The following is a 15,852-nucleotide window of genomic DNA, read 5'->3' on the forward strand; positions in this document are numbered from 1 at the left end:
TCCCCCCCCCCCATAAAAACACTTCGTTTTAACCCCACCCCCCCATAATCATCATTCTCACACACACCTTGGACACAGTTGCGAGGGGGGATATGTCGGACAGTAAGGGACAGTTTGAAATGTCCACGTTCGTCGCCTTAGCTAGCGCCGCCACACTACGCACTTGGCTATCGAGAGTATTATAACCAATATATATATATATATATATATATATATATGGGACAAGAATGAGGGGGAGGGTACTGTACCGGAGGCCGTCGAGGTGGACGGTGGGGACCCCATGCAACGGCGTCAAGTCGTTGATTTGAATGCAATCGGATATGGACATGTACTGGGTCGTGCAATGACGTGGCAAGCTCGTGATGAAGCGATTCCCAGACAAAATTAAAGTATGCACATTCTCAAGCCCGTCGATGGACATGAGTTTGCCGACGCCCGTGAGGTTCAACGTGTGTACATTGCCCAATGCACTCACGTCTCGGACGTTCCAGCACCCTGTCAGGTTGACATGACGCACGCGGCTAGAAATATATATAACATATTATAACAAATAAGTAAATATAACATATTATAACAAAGAAATGAAGATACCATATTATAACAAAGAAATGAATAGAATATTCTTCTATTATAACAAAGAAATAAATATAACCTATTACAACAAAGAAATGAATACAACATATTATAACAAATAAATATGTGTTATGAAGATCATAACATTACCGACCATAGTTATAATTAATAACATACCAAGTTGAACAATTGAGGATACTATTGTGGATTCGAAAAAGTTGGTCGTACCCCAGAGCTGACACGTCCGTGACGCGGAAACAGTGCGTGAGGTCGACGCAAGTGACGTTGGCCAAGGCGGACACATCCGCCACGGCTGAGCACCCCGTGAGGTTGACAGACGTCGCATGCCGGAGGCTACTGACGTGTTGGAGGCACCAGCTGCCGGTCACGTCCACGTGCGGGACGTTGGCTAGCCACGTTACGTCGGTGAGTCGGGAATGGTGGCACGCATACGACGAGTGAAAAGCCTTGCGACTGGTCGCCACTTGCAACTCCAGCGAGTGCACGAGCTCGACGGTGGGTACATGCGCGATGTGGGCTGGGTTGTACGTCACGAGGACGAGCCGGACGAACTCCAGGTGCGGTGCGCACACTTGGACAGCGGTCGTGTGCTGATTGGTTGCTTCAACAGACAACTGGCGCAATGCAGTCAAATGCTACAAGCGTGTTGGTGAACCAGGCGTTCACTGCTGTCAATAGCATTCATTGCAAACTGTCCAATACTAGAAAATGACTATAGTAGCTATGTAGTCCAATTCATCGATTATTAACTTTAATATATATATATATATATAAAATATAATATTTGAATAATATATAAAAAATATTTTTATTCTGACGAGGTTGGTACCGTGAAATCAGCAAGCTGGAGGCATCGGTAGACGGTGAGTGATTGGATTTGCGTGAGGGTTGAGAGGGATTCGTTGGTGATGTGGGGGCATATGCGAAGGGTAAGCGAGCGCGCGGCCGCGAGTCCGCTGATGTCCACGACGCCGTCGCAGCTGTCCAATGTGACAGAGTGCAGCTGGTTCAATGCATGCACGTTGTCAAAGGCGTGGCACCTGACGACACGTATCAGAAAACCAAAAATATATCCATGTCATATCATAATAGTAAGTAATCATGTTATGCGATTTCGTACCGGGAAATGGACAGCGCGTGCAGATGAGACAGAGTTTGGAGGTCAAGGGTGTGGTTGTGGATGGCCGACGCTTCGAAAGACATTCGAAGTAGCGGCCACGAGTGCTGGAGAGAAGCCACGGTGCTGAGCGTCGTCTGAGGCGGTAGCACGAGGACATCCGCCGGCGTCGCGGACTGCATCGCCGATCGAAAGCCGCGAGACAATTGGGACAGACGGAGCCACGACGCCAGCCCCAACGCAGCACTAAATTCATCATGCCATAGGATCGAGAGAATTGACGTGTTCTACGAAGGATTGCATGTCAGGTTGGTCAACGTAGGTAGGTTGACGTCAGTGTACCATGATGCGGGCCAACTTAAAGTGCGAACGACGACGAATACCACAATCCCACAACCTGCATGGGAGAGGCTGACGATGTGAAACCGTGAATAGGACAGTTATACCTGTTGAACTATGGTGCATTTCAACTAAAGACTACAAAAAAATGCCTTGTCTTTCGACAGCTATTCCAACTTTGATATTTTTTAGGAAAATAAGCCGTAATAACTATAGAACTAACTGGTCAAGACCAACAGAAGTTACGGTTCAAAATTTCGATTGGTTAAAAATTGATCGAGTAATAGAATTTAAACCAACCAGCCTTTTTGTATGGAAATATATGGAGCCAGGCACTTTTTGGCCGAAAAGGAGCATCAAGTATATCTTGGTCTTTGTATACAGCACTTATCCGTATGAACGTTTCCATTGTATCCGGATTATTCAGGATGTTAAACCTATTTACCAGATAAAAAAACGTAAGTAAAAATAATTTAACGTCAACATTACGTGGGTTTAACTGAAATAACCGAGGCGTTTAATAGTAAAACGTCTCCTCCTGAGGATGGCCGATCTGTAGTCTTTAGATGAAATGCACCATACCTATCTCAATATTTCAATATATTTCACTAATCGGACAGAATGATCGGTTATATGAAATAATCGACTGATTTCTACAAGAAGTTCGAGTAAGTTGCGAATACGAGGTCCATCCATACTTGTGGCCGTGAACCCCCTACATGCTCATATAAGTATACTCATAAACCGGTGTAGAGTTTTTATCATCATGGTTTGGTTGCTATAATGCACGAAACTCTATGTTTCGATTCGGTTTGACATGGACCGAAATACTACAGTACTACAGTAGTACTATTAATTGTAGTACTTGATTGTCGGTTTAGTATTCGGATGGAAGTCGATCGAAACGTCAAGGACTGTGATTAAGAATTCTCTGGCGTACGTACTACGAAGTACTACGTAATAGTAGTACTACTAGTACTTTGCGACCGTGTCAGAACTATTTTTATCCGGATGGATTTATAGAGGTATATTTGGTACAAAAAGGTAATTCAAGCATTTTGTGATATCGTGTTTAAGCAAGACTATTTGCTTATACAGTGAAAAATGACGTGCATTCTTGACCTTTTCCATGTTTATCGCGAATTCTATCGCATTTTGAGTGGCTAGTCCGATTCTTATCCCTGTTGATCATTTCACTTCACGTGAACGAGTACAGTGTAATGTAGCCCTGTAACCTCGGACTCCTGCGTGGTTACATATTCCCGGGGTTACGAGTAAGTTGCACTAGATATCACTAACCGGCGGCATGATGATGTTTTGGTTTACCCTGCATTTAACTTTGATATAATATTGAAGTAAGAACTAGAGTTTGCTACAGTTGGACGGAGCCCCTCACAGGGAATTGACCTTCTACTTTTCAATCCGGTAGCATCATCGTCATGGCGGCCGGCTCAAGATCATCAGTCGGCACGGAGGCAATCTGTTGGACTCCTTTGAAGAATAAGACAGCTTACTGTATGATGACTACGATTCTGTACTACTAGTAGTACTTAGTACCTTACTATAGTACCAAGCAATTGTGAGATTTGTGGTGAAGCTCTACCAATCATCCGGATAACCCCTCCCTACAGCATGTGATATTGCATCTGGTTCTTTCGTCAAGCAAGGAACACATTAACATTAGCGTCGTCGATGTCAAGTTCGTCTTCCTCGTCGTCTAGCTTCTCCATCGGTGCCGTGGTGGCCAGTGCCGTCGCCGGCGCGTCCCTCGGTGCGCTGGCGTCCACGTACCTTCGCCCGGCCAAGACGGTGCGCAAGGACTTGATCCCGTTCCTGTCGTCGCAGGGGAAGGCGGTGGTAACGAGCAAGGCTAATGCATCCGACCACGACCACGCCCATGTGGACTACCACTTCGAGCGCATTTCGCACGAGGATGCTCGCGAACGGTCCAAGGCGTTTGCCGAGTTTCTCACCATGCGCCGGTCGCTGCGGTTCTACTCGAACGAAGACGTGCCGCTCGACATCATCGAGAACTGCATTGAAGCCGCAGGCACGGCACCGTCGGGTGCGCACACGCAGCCGTGGTACTTTTGTGTGGTCAAGACGGCAGCGTTGAAGGAGCAGATCCGCCAGGCCGTGGAGATCGAAGAAGAGGTCAACTACCAGCGCCGCATGAACAAGGTGTGGGTGGGCGAGTGCAACATACTCGTGTCCGCCTTGCCCGACGCGTACATCAAGCCGTACCTGACCGAGGCGCCGTACATCATCGTCGTGATGAAGCGCAGTCACGACATCGAGCCGGATGGGACTCGCAAGGAAGTGTACTACCCCGAGCAAAGCTGCGGCATCGCATCCGGACTGCTTATCACGGCACTGCACAACGCCAACCTCGCCACCCTCACCAGCACTCCCATGGGTGCCGAGAGTAAGATCCGCACGATCCTTGGCCGCCCCGCCAACGAAAAGGTGTATCTCCTCATGCCCGTGGGGTACCCGGCCGCCGACGGCACCGTGCCCTACCGCACGGACGCCGAGCTGCGCAAACCCATGAAGGATATCTACCAACTTTATTGAAAAGTCATTAACCAGAACAAGCAACGTGAAATAGGCAATTTTGTATGGGAACCACCTTGCGAATTCCATAAATAATAATTCTGAAATTGTATAGTTTCAATATTAAATATATCTTGAAGTTTGTATTGATGATATTTATTTTTCATGTGTCTGTCTGTTTTTGGAATTCGCAAGGCAGGTAATTCAAAATTGTCGAATTTTGTCCAATCAGATGGCGTGAAATCACGAAAATCTCTGGGTAGATTCATCACACCCTGTTGCGATATATTCTAACGTTACTCCTGTGATGGCGGTTGATGCAAGGAGTCTTGAGATAATTGTAGGCTGTGTATGAGAGCAAGATCATGTGATGTGGTATTCAGGACTAGGTCAATTCTAACAGGTCTCGTTTCACCACTTGCCTACTAACCCAATGAAATTGGTCATCCCACATTCCACCATCCAGCCCGTGTTGGTGCCGTACACCACCTTGCCGGTGTGATCACGTGGTTGCGCGGGCGGTGGCGCAAGACGTCTTGGTGGCACCCATCGCAAGTGCTGAAGTGGCGGCTTTAGCACTTTGCGTTTGCGATGGTGCCTACCAAGACCTCTTGCGCCACCGCGTTGGCCCACCAGAGCCACCACGACATTGCGACCCAACCGAGCGCACAACATAATGTTAGCTGTAAGGGGAGAATCACATTGGACATAGTCGGAGTGCACTCATTAGTGCACAATTCTTTGGAGCAGCATCACACAAAGTTCAAAATTGTAACCTCTTCTGTCAGTTTTATAGCCAATCGTGTGTAAGAAGCAAGGTGTGATGGACTTTGATTGGATATTAAAAAGTAGCAAGGTGGCTCACCTTGCGAATTCCATTTACAAGTCAACGCATCCTATCCGGATATTATCCGAAACAATGGTATGTGTCCGTTTGATTGGTTCGAAATACGTCGAATTCAAGCGATTGGATTGGCCAGAGTGTTCCACATCACGTATGCAACAGACGAACTGAACAACTTTCACAGATTTGAAATGTCATCTCAAGTAGTGAGTCTCCAAGCTAAAATTGAAGAAGGCCTTGTACAGCTACAGTAGCTAGCTACCAGGTACATATGGACGGGCTTCAATGTTGCTCACAAGGGATAGTAACTTCGTACTATCAAACACCCCCTTTGGGCCGAGATCTCGTCCACCTTCTGTTGCATCTACCGGTATAACCACGGAACCTCTTCCTAGTCATCATCCTGTGCTGCTTTCACTGCATATTGTATATATATATTATATATATATACCTTTGTCGCTCTTGGCACACTGCCCACATCCCCGGCTTTGTCATGTAAGTTACTTGGAATATGAAGATGAGCGATTCAACCAGTCGTTCGTACGTGTTACAGTATGTAGTAAATCGAATGCACGTGGCTCTTTAAGTGTATGTACATACCTACCTACCTACCTACCTAGCTCTTCATGTAAGGAATAGATCCCATCTTGCTTTCGATCCCAGTCCTCGGACTTTTGGACCGGCGGCGGCAACTTCTTGCCTCTCTCTCGCTGGAAGGATCGTTCACTTGGATGTTAGCGTCCAGTGCACGGCTGATTACTGCTATGATCGTTATATATACAAATTCCCATTCGAGGTTGGAGCCAGTCGATCCGGATATCGTATCCGAACTCCGCCGCCTGTCGGCAATTTTGCGTTCACAGCGCAAGAAAGAGGAACCAACACAGCAGCATCCACCATGCTCGACGCAGCGGCCGAGATCATCGTGACGGTGGCGGCGGCGGCATCGTCTAATACGTCCATCACAAACACAAGCTTAGGTGCAGGGTATGCATCGCCTAGCAGCAACGTGGCGGCACTGCGCTTCATCTTCACGGTGCTCTCGATCCTCGGGTGCGCGGTTGTCGTGCTTAGTTACATCATGTTCCTTCCGCTGCGCAAGGGTTCAAATGCATTGGTCGTGTCCATCGCCATCTTCGCCATGGGCATGCACATCACAATGTTCGCCCAGACGGGGTACAAGGGTCCTCTGGCCGAGAACGTCGACTGCGACGTGTCTGTTGCCGCTCTTACCCAGGTATTATGTACTGTATACACCATCACCATCATCATGTCCGTGACACCTCATGCGTCCTCCCCCGTTTTAGTTCTTTGTGCTAGGCCAAGAGATCTACCTCTTCACCATGATCCTGGACCTGTACTCGACGACGCGCAACCCGTTCACGTTCACGCGGCCGTCGTTGTACCATGTGTTCGTCCTTTCCGTGTCCCTGCTCGGCGCGTACTTGTTTTCGTTGAATTCGCGCGCGATTGGGTTTGCCGAGCTCGGCGTGTGCTGGTTCCAGTCCAACGACGACAACGCGTCCGTGTGGCTGCACATGTACGTACTTTCTCCCCCCCATCCAGCCTGGCCCGTGCATATTCCAACTCTATTCGTTGTTGATTGTAGCTACTTTGTGGCGCCCCTGGCGTTTCTCTACGGCAAAGGGTTCATGCTGTTCATCGTGGCGCGGAACCGCATCCAAGACGGGTACGACGACATCACGACGTCCGCCGCGCGCATCTTGAGTCTTCGCCACATGCGCGTGTACATTGGCATGTCGGCACTGTATTGGATCGTCATGGGAGTCGGGTCCATCGCCATCTTGTTTTGGCTTCCCCTCGACGACCACTCAATCCCTTCCTCTCGGCGGAAGACGCAAGTGTTCTACGAGTTCTGGATGCTCGGTCTCTCCATCAAGGGCACGGTCGTGTTCGTCCTGTACACGTACCTGATGAAGCTGCCCGCGGTGTACGCCATGTGGCGGCAGGGCTCGTACGACGACCTCATGAACGTCCAAGGCGTGCACTGGGTGCTGCGCCGCGACGTGCTGTACTTTGCCCGGTAAGACGACGATGTATGGACTAGCGGAAAAAAGAAGAAATGAAAATCTTTCGATTTTTTGGTCGTTTTTGTAGAATGTTGTCGTTTTTCCCAAAACATTGGATATTATTTCGACTTTTTTAGCAATAAATATTTGGACGTGTTTGTAGCTGACGAATCATAGACTACCAATCTCTATCGAGTGTTTTAGAATCAGTCTTTTCTTTTAATGGAATATGTATGGGGTTGGTTGTTGGATATATATATATATATATATATATCACTAAAGCGAGTTACCCACGACGTTTGGTGATGATAATTATATTTCGTCCACTGTGATTGGCTCGATTCGTCTGTCGATGTATACTTCTTGTATTTATTATTGATAGGGTCGATAGCTTTTGGCTCCATATATCGCTCCAGGTTTGAATACTAAACCCACGACAAGATACTAAATAGAATGAACATATATAGTGTCGTCGTCTTTTATATATATATATATATTAGTATCCTATCCATATCGATTAGTAGTACTAGTAGTTATGTATCTATCTACCCATGTAGTTTCACCCGATGGGGGGATCAAAGAAGAAGGTCGAGTCTATTTTCCATGATGTTTGTCGATTTTCTACAATAGGCTTCACAGTGTCTTGAATCGAGTGAACAATATATATATATATATATATAATCCACCAATCCATATCTATCCTCGTTACATATTAACATATATCATAGCATGGGCATTTGCGAGTCGATCTCGTCGGCCGTGGAGTGGATCCCCGAAGGTCCATCAGCGTACGCCGTTCGATCCCTTGAGCTCGTAGGTCGCCATGAGTCCCACAAAGCTCTCTTCCATGAGTTCGAAGCCGCTTCTTTCGCGGTCGTGCGATCCCTCTCTGGCATCACGGCGGATGCACTTGGCCTCAGTATGCGCGTACACACGCAGGAGCGGTTCAGTGAGGGCAAAAGCGGCGCGTTCTTGTACTACACTGGCGACCAAAAGTTCATCGTCAAGACGTGCACAGAGGCCGAGCAGGGGTACCTGATGCAGATCCTGCCGTCGTACATCGCCCACCTCCAGATGTACCCCAATTCATTCCTGTCGAGATACGTCGGATGCTACGAGCTGGTCGTGTACGACCAAACGATTCGGTTTATTGTACTGGCCAATATATTGCAAAATCCAAGTGTCGTCGTGGACGAGTTTTACGACTTGAAGGGGTCGTGGGTGGGCCGGTATGGATATATATATATATATATATATATATATTGATATAATGATGTGGATTATGGTCTAATGTGTGTGGGTTTGAAGAACAGGGGATGTATGGGCAAATGTAAGCGTGTGTATGGATTGTGCATTGTTGTTCATGGTTGTTATGGAGTGGGCGTGTATTATATATATATATACTTTATATGTTGATATATATATACTTTATATGTTGATATTATAGGTGGATGATATTGGTTATATTGTTATAATATGTGTATGTTATAAATGGATTGGGTGGACATGTGTGTACATATATATATATTTATGTATGGGTGGAAGGGTTGTTAATGTTTGTGATAATATATGGATTTGTCTTGTGTAAAAAAATTTTTTGGAGCGGTGTACATATATATAGATATGCTCGTATTGACGAGTGTGTGGGTTGTATTATCATTGCTAGATGATGATAATGATGGGGATTTATTTATATATTTCTTGCCATGTATTACAGGAATCAACATGCCTGTACGAATACGTTTCTTGAATAGAATATATATATATTTCGAAGAACGATACATATAATACGTTTATTGAATAGAATATATATAATGTATGATGCTGATGATGATCCTTCACTGGTATTCAAACAATATGTGCATAGTATGGTGCAACAATACCCAATGACGTGAATACTGTATTGTATTGGTTTAGATACGAGAACCCCCATGTATTGGGCGTGCGAAAGGTGTGCAAGTACTGCGGAAAGGAGTTTGTGGTGGGGATGACCCAAGAAGTGTGTGCGATGAACCCCAGTCGAAAGCAAGGCCACGTCCAGGACATGTATATTTCCCATATCTGGCCCATTTCAACTATTAATCTATCATTAGTTGCGGCAAGGACTTGAACTGGGGCGCGCGCCAAATCTCGCTCCATGAGGACTTGGCCGACGCGATCGCGGACCAACTAGCGACCGACTCTGAGTATTTACGATCGATCAACTCGATCGATTACTCGCTCATTGTGGGGCTGCACACCACCCCCATCCCCCCCCCTTCTTCGACTTCATCCCCATGTTTATCGTCCCTATCTTCGCCCCATCTTGTTCAAGACACTGCTCCACCGTCGCATGATCCATACGACTTGACTCTATTGGGGCTACAGAAAAAGAAGCCACCCCCCCCCCTCCCAACCTATACAAACTCCCACGTGTACTCGCCGACGACGACGACGACGACGACGACGACCCCCAACCCCTCGTCGGCCTCCACTGGGGTTGTGTACCACCCCATCACATCGACCAAAGCCGCCGCCTCCAACCAGCAGCAGCACTTGCAGTCGTCGCCCGTGGGGGGACCTCCTCCCCCTCTGGCAAACCACCACAACGAATGTGTCGTGTACATGGGTATCATTGACATTTTGACGCCGTGGAGTGTTCGTAAACAGATGGAGCACTGGGTCCGTGTCTATCTGCAATGCCTCGACCGGCTCGGCATCTCATGCGTCGATCCCAAGTATTATGCGCAACGTTTCCGAGACCGTGTAATCAACACCGTGATCCGGGGAGGGGGAGGACCGGCACCACCTCTGGACGACCACTACTCGAGTAGTACTACCCCAAATCAACAGCTACCCCCGAACCGACTCAACTTGAAACTGCTGACGTCCCAAGGTCCTACTGGTGATATCATAGGATATATGACATCGGGGCGAAGTACCACGACGTTGGTAGCGAGTGACTTCACGGGGTCCCATTTTGTATGGGAACATCAACGGCCGTCCAGCTCCAAGTCCAACTTGAGTTCGTTTCCGAGTCTCCACAGCACCCAAAGCCAAGGCCCCCCCCCTCCCATGCGATAAAGTTGGTTGGTGTACTAGTTTGTAGTAGTTGTTAATCATACCCATGCAAGTAGGAAAAGAAATACTACCCAGTCGTTGTAGTACTAGGTTGTGAATAGTAGTACTATTAGTACAGAGAACCCAGTAGGAACTCGCGCACAGTGGTATCGACACTATTTTTTTTCCATGGAGCATTCATAAATTCCGATGTCAACCAATAGTATTTTTTTCATATTTTATATTTTAACCAATAGTATGCTTATAAAAAGTTTGTAAATTGTATGATTGGATATAATAAAATTAATCAGATTGATCTGATTGCAAAATTATAATTCGTATCACAACTTGCACATTCGCATACAATTCCCCATATATTTCAAAATACCACTGTGCGCGAGTTCCTACTCGGTTCTCTGTACCAAGTACTGGTACAGAAGAAAAAGCAAGTACGTATACTGTAGTATACAGTACACTGTAGTACGACGTACGATTCGTAATAGTAGTACAGTAACCACCCGACTATAGTATTCATCGTTAGTATTTATGAATATTGCATACTAGTACTACTTACTATTACATGTTAATGAACTCTAGAACAAACACCACCACAACTGCGAGGCTTTGAAAAATACTGTACCTCAGACTACCATTTTAGACATGTGTGTATTCAAGCCAGCCCCCTCACACTGTAAATATATATATATTGTGGATTCGGTACAGATTTCCAGACCCCATCGAATCGCCGAATCGAATCACGAATCGACGCTATTGGCTAATCCAATTTTGAGTGGATTTGATTGGCTTTTACAGAAGGGACAAGTATATTCAACCAATCCGAACTCCAGAGTGATTCAATATTGATTAGACAAATTTTGGAAGTTTATGGCGAATTCACAATATATACTGTTAGATTTTACATTCAAGAGAGCCGTTTCGTTGGGTTTTATTTGCTCTTCCCATATTTGTCATGCATGAGGTGGTTGGCTGTGATTCTAAGGCACCTTGAAATCTGCAAAGACCAACATTTGGTCTTTGCACATCTGAGGGTTCGTCAGATTGGCTAAAATTGCTGGTCTGAGTAAATGTTAGATTCAAAATACTGAGGTATTTGTGGTAGTTTTTCGGTAGACTCTATGACGACGAGTTTGCACAGTGGACGTTAGATTGTCGTAATAACGTTAGTCTTCGATTTTTGGTAGAATTATTGTCTTCCTTTTCCCCAACATTTGGCCATTTGTGCTGATTTTTGCCAAATCGATCGATCGATTGTTTGTACCGACGCCGTCTTGTTTCACACTAATTTCAGTCTCACACGATTTTGATGTTGAATTGGTCGAAGCGTGGATTTGATTGGCTATTTGATTCTTGATCTGGATTTTGATTGGTCGATCGATTGTGTGCCAATTGGTGATTCTGCTCATTCGATTGAGCACCCACTCCAATTTCGAATCGACTTGACAATATGATCGTTGGTGCACGTCATCTATAAACTACCAACTTTTCACATAATTTTCTGACTTCTATTTCGTTTATATTAGTCATAACCTCAGCAAATGAGACGTAGAATCGACAGATCTTAAATTCTACGTCTCAGATTCAAATTTGGTGCAGAATTGGTTAAGAAATAGACAGTTAACCAAGCGGTATTTTGCATGGGCGAATGGCGAGGGCCATTGAACTATATTTTGATGATGAAAATGGACCTTTAACCTACCCCTATAAGGATAAAACGCATGAAATCGGGGGATTTTCAGTTAACTTATTTACTAAAGAGTACTAGTAACTACATTTAATATGCGTTAACAGTAAATAATATAACCTCGAGTCTTGAATTTAGCCAGCTGGACGTGCACCTGTACAAAACGTTAATACGGAATCGTTGCATACTATGCTCTGTACTAGTAGTACTACTAGTAGTGGACTAACTGGAAGGTGCTAGTGATGGATGGGTCTGGCGTTTAGATCCCGACCTTTCTTGTCGGTCGCGATTTGGTTTGTTGCGTAAAGTACTGGCTGGTACTGTACTCCAGTACTGTAGTATGTCGAGTGTACTCGAGATACAGTACTGTACAGTTGTTTAGTAGTACTGTCCAATCACTTAGTATTACTAGTAATACCTACAGAGTTGGGATTGTGAAGGATACAAACTGGTGCATTACAGTAGTAGTAGTACTACTAGTAATAGTACTTGTCGACAGATGATCCTACTTGTGAATGTTGATCCTTTCAAAGTGACCTGGAATGCGTTTGCAGCGTGTGATTGGGCGATTTTGTTTTATTTATTTTTTTAAATTTGGATCATATTTTTTTAAATCGTCGTTGTGTCGTGATCACATGACCAATTACCAAGTCGCCGCAAGATGCTCGACACCATGCTTATCTCTCTGGATGCGACCATTGACCGCCTCTGCAGCAGTCCACACCCAGATGACGCCAACAGCATGCTGTACTACGATCACATGGACGACTTGCTCATGGAAGGCGGCGCTGCTGCCACGTCATTCAGCCAAGGCCGGCAAGACTGCAACCATTATCCCATCATGGACGATCCATACACCATCGTTCTGTGAAGATGACTCCCATGTTAGTTGGGCTTCAAGAAAGCTTATTGAATACGAACGATGATCTATGTGTGTCTGTGTCATGTTTTATGGTTCCTAGGTGTCATCTTGAGCTTTGAGAGATTGCTTTGCTTCTTGACCTTTTGCTCCTTTACAAACCCGCGCAACTGGCCTTCCGCGGTGTACGTCTTCCTCCCGCCGTCTTCGTTCATCTTGAACGCTTCCAAGAACGCAAACGCCCACGCGTGCATCTCCGTTTCGCTTGCCATTGACATGAAGAACCGACGTGACGGTGTTGTGATCGCCAAGCACCATGTTGTCGGCGGGTCCTTGGACATCTTGGTCGGAACCATCTCGAGCGAGTCCTTGGTACAACTCGATAGGTCGAGGCATCCCTTCATCGGTCCGTGCTCGTGTTGGAAGTAGCGCAAGTCTTCCTGTGTCAGCTCAAAGTACCGCTTCTTCCAATTCCTGCGCTGGAAGAGTCCATCGCCAGAGCCCTGCTTGAACATGCTGCCCCGCTTGATCAGCACCATGTACGTTGCTTGACCAGAAATGCAATCCTTTGCACGAGTTACTTACATTCTGTGATACTTTATTGAATGGAAATAATATAATTAAAGAACGATACGCCCTCATATATACGCGTTCAAAATACTAATATCGACGCTTATTGCGTCAAGAAAATACATTTACGAAGGGTCCAGTTCAAGGCGTTGATTGGTTGATTGCAATGGAAATCGGCCAATCATATTATCGTATTGTGTTGTTGACGAATTCCCATTTTCAATTTCGATGGCGGTCCTCCGCGTGGTGTCGCTGTTGCCGTCGGCGACGGAGCTGCTACACTTCCTTCTCGTGAAACTCAATGCCAGGCATGACGAACCCGTCGCAGTCCTCGTGGGTCGGTCCCACGAGTGCGATTGGCCGGAGGAGTATGCCGCACTTCCAGTACTCACGTCGTCGCGCATCAACGGCGCGCTGTCGTGCGCTGAGATCGATCGCCAGGTTCGGGATGAACTCGCCGCCGGCGTCTCTCTCTACACGGTGGACACAGAAATGTTGCTATCACTGCGTCCAGATCTCGTGGTCACACAATCGCTGTGCCAAGTGTGCACGGTCGACTATGCGATGGTGGTCGCCTTACTCACGGACGCCGACCCGTGTCCGCGCATCCTCGACACGAACCCAAGCTCGTTCTACGATGTATTCCAGGACATCCATCGTCTCGCAGATGCCCTCGGAGCGCCGGATGTCGGCCACGAACTTGTTACGGAGCTGCAGGCGCGCGTGGATGTCATCCTTGCCCACGTCGTCGTTCGTTCATCACCTCCCCGACTCAAGATTGGATTCTGCGAATGGACCGATCCCATCTTTTGCGGCGGTCACTGGACGCCCCAGATGATCGAGATGGCTGGAGCCGCGCATCCCTTGAACAACACCCGCGGCCCCGGCAAAGGTACCTGCCGTCTCTCTCACCATGATGTGATTTTGCACTATTATCCGGATACAGTTTTTGTCCGGATAACGACAATATCCGGATACTGCTTTGTAACTGCCATTTTTTAGGCGGGTGGCCATCTCGGACGATCTCGCCGGCCGAGTTTGTGGCGATGGATCCGGACGTGATCATCGTGGCTCCATGTGGCATGGACTTGAACACGAGCAAGAAGGAGACGGTGGCGATGCTCATGCAGCCATGGTGGACACCCCTGCGAGGGAAACCGCTGTATGTCGTGAACGGGAACCACATGTTCAACCGCCCGGGGCCGCGCTTGGTGGACGCCCTCGAGTGGCTCGTGAGCATTGTCCATCCCGCGTCGACGCTATCGTTCCCAGACTTTCCCGCCGAACGCTACCCCAACCATGATGCGGTCAAGACGGACGAGATCGACGTCAAGTGTAGTGTGATTATGCCTTAGCACTACTCTTCTTCGCTTTCTTTGGGACGCGCTCTTCCGTCGATGCGGGGGCGTCGGCGGTGGGCTTGGTTCGCTTCGCAGATGTCTTGTGCGTCTTGTTCTCGTTGTTGGACGAGCTGTTGTCCTTGGCTTTGTTCGCAAGGGCCTTCTTGGCATCCAGAGCCGTTTGATGCTTGAGCCGGCGCTTGGCGGACTTTCGCTGGTTGCGCGCCTTCAAGCGCGCGATTTCTTCGGGGGTAATGCATGCCCGCTTGTGTTTCTACGTCGCAAGGCATGAGCATGACGCGAGTACTAGTACTAGGAGAACCTTGGATTGGACGTGGTTCAAAATGTCTTGTTCGTTGAACAACTTGACTTGGGGACACACCTTGCACCGGAACGCATTCCGTCCTTCCAACGTGGTCGGGACAAAGTCGTCCAAGAACGCCGCGCGCTCCTCTTCCTCGTCGACCTCTGCTTCTGCATCATCGCTGTCATCGTCGGCATCGACTTCCTTCCGCGGTCGGTCGCCATCGTCGTCGGAGTCCGACGCGGCGCGTCGTCGTCGCTGATGTACGGCGTCCTCATCACTGTCCTCCCCTTCGTCTCCAGACACACCAGACGAGTCGTCATCTCCATCGTCGCTGACCACCAGATCTGTGTTCATGATGTCCATGTGCTTCTGCGCCGCTCGGAATAGCGCCATCCTTGTGGTTTGATCGTGTGACCTTTTGAACTTTGACTGGTACTGGGGTCACATCCGGATATTTTTCCACCTCGTTTTCCGGAATAGTAGTATCCCAGCATACGTGATCGTCCACTATTAATAGCACATGTTCTCCCTGTTATACGTACTTGAAGTAGTAGTTTG

General features: G+C 47.3%; 7 protein-coding genes across 10 annotated transcripts in view; 5 read left to right on the forward strand and 2 right to left on the reverse strand.

The window, feature by feature from the left end:
* Positions 1-2,128, reverse strand: part of H257_16297 (hypothetical protein) — a 4,270-nt gene extending 2,142 nt beyond the window's left edge. The window contains exons 1-6 of one of the 3 annotated variants that reach the window (XM_009844672.1): positions 2,054-2,128; positions 1,715-1,998; positions 1,424-1,634; positions 802-1,229; positions 249-521; positions 68-167 (exon numbers count right to left, since the gene is read on the reverse strand). In XM_009844672.1, the coding sequence (XP_009842974.1) occupies positions 68-167; positions 249-521; positions 802-1,229; positions 1,424-1,634; positions 1,715-1,998; positions 2,054-2,056 (1,299 nt within the window). In that variant the 5' untranslated portion in view covers positions 2,057-2,128. Of the gene's footprint in view, positions 1-67; positions 168-248; positions 522-750; positions 1,230-1,423; positions 1,635-1,714; positions 1,999-2,053 lie in introns of all 3 variants that reach the window. The other 2 variants (XM_009844670.1, XM_009844671.1) reach the window with 2 other exon arrangements.
* A 1,581-nt stretch (positions 2,129-3,709) lies between these two features.
* On the forward strand, positions 3,710-4,747 carry H257_16298 (hypothetical protein). Its single transcript, XM_009844673.1, has one exon. It carries the CDS (start codon positions 3,743-3,745, stop codon positions 4,622-4,624), a length of 882 nt encoding a protein of 293 aa, XP_009842975.1. The 5' UTR covers positions 3,710-3,742; the 3' UTR covers positions 4,625-4,747.
* Positions 4,748-6,293: 1,546 nt separating this feature from the next.
* On the forward strand, positions 6,294-10,618 carry H257_16299. 2 transcript variants are annotated; one of them, XM_009844674.1, is made up of 6 exons: positions 6,294-6,684; positions 6,755-6,987; positions 7,057-7,491; positions 8,206-8,706; positions 9,395-9,523; positions 9,571-10,618. In XM_009844674.1, exons 1-6 carry the CDS (start codon positions 6,346-6,348, stop codon positions 10,538-10,540), a joined length of 2,607 nt encoding a protein of 868 aa, XP_009842976.1. In that variant the 5' UTR covers positions 6,294-6,345; the 3' UTR covers positions 10,541-10,618. The 2 variants fall into 2 exon arrangements, with proteins under 2 accessions (XP_009842976.1, XP_009842977.1); XM_009844675.1 differs by lacking the exon at positions 6,294-6,684 and having other exon boundaries at positions 6,710-7,491.
* A 2,261-nt stretch (positions 10,619-12,879) lies between these two features.
* On the forward strand, positions 12,880-13,089 carry H257_16300 (hypothetical protein; the record flags this gene model as incomplete). The annotated part of the gene is made up of 1 exon (XM_009844676.1): positions 12,880-13,089. One exon carries the CDS (start codon positions 12,880-12,882, stop codon positions 13,087-13,089), a length of 210 nt encoding a protein of 69 aa, XP_009842978.1.
* A 51-nt stretch (positions 13,090-13,140) lies between these two features.
* H257_16301 (hypothetical protein) lies at positions 13,141-13,506 on the forward strand (the record flags this gene model as incomplete). The annotated part of the gene is made up of 1 exon (XM_009844677.1): positions 13,141-13,506. One exon carries the CDS (start codon positions 13,141-13,143, stop codon positions 13,504-13,506), a length of 366 nt encoding a protein of 121 aa, XP_009842979.1.
* A 288-nt stretch (positions 13,507-13,794) lies between these two features.
* Positions 13,795-15,705, forward strand: H257_16302 (hypothetical protein). Its single transcript, XM_009844678.1, has 2 exons — positions 13,795-14,539; positions 14,650-15,705. The coding sequence occupies exons 1-2, from the start codon at positions 13,876-13,878 to the stop codon at positions 15,000-15,002; spliced, it is 1,017 nt and encodes a 338-aa protein (XP_009842980.1). The 5' UTR covers positions 13,795-13,875; the 3' UTR covers positions 15,003-15,705.
* On the reverse strand, positions 14,971-15,706 carry H257_16303 (hypothetical protein). Its single transcript, XM_009844679.1, has 2 exons — positions 15,310-15,706; positions 14,971-15,261 (listed from the first exon to the last, which is right to left on the reverse strand). Exons 1-2 carry the CDS (start codon positions 15,685-15,687, stop codon positions 14,992-14,994), a joined length of 648 nt encoding a protein of 215 aa, XP_009842981.1. The 5' UTR covers positions 15,688-15,706; the 3' UTR covers positions 14,971-14,991.
* Between the last annotated feature and the right edge of the window lie 146 nt (positions 15,707-15,852).

Source organism: Aphanomyces astaci (assembly GCF_000520075.1).
Source record: "Aphanomyces astaci strain APO3 unplaced genomic scaffold supercont1.83, whole genome shotgun sequence".
NCBI classification, from domain to species: Eukaryota; Oomycota; class Saprolegniomycetes; order Saprolegniales; family Verrucalvaceae; genus Aphanomyces; species Aphanomyces astaci.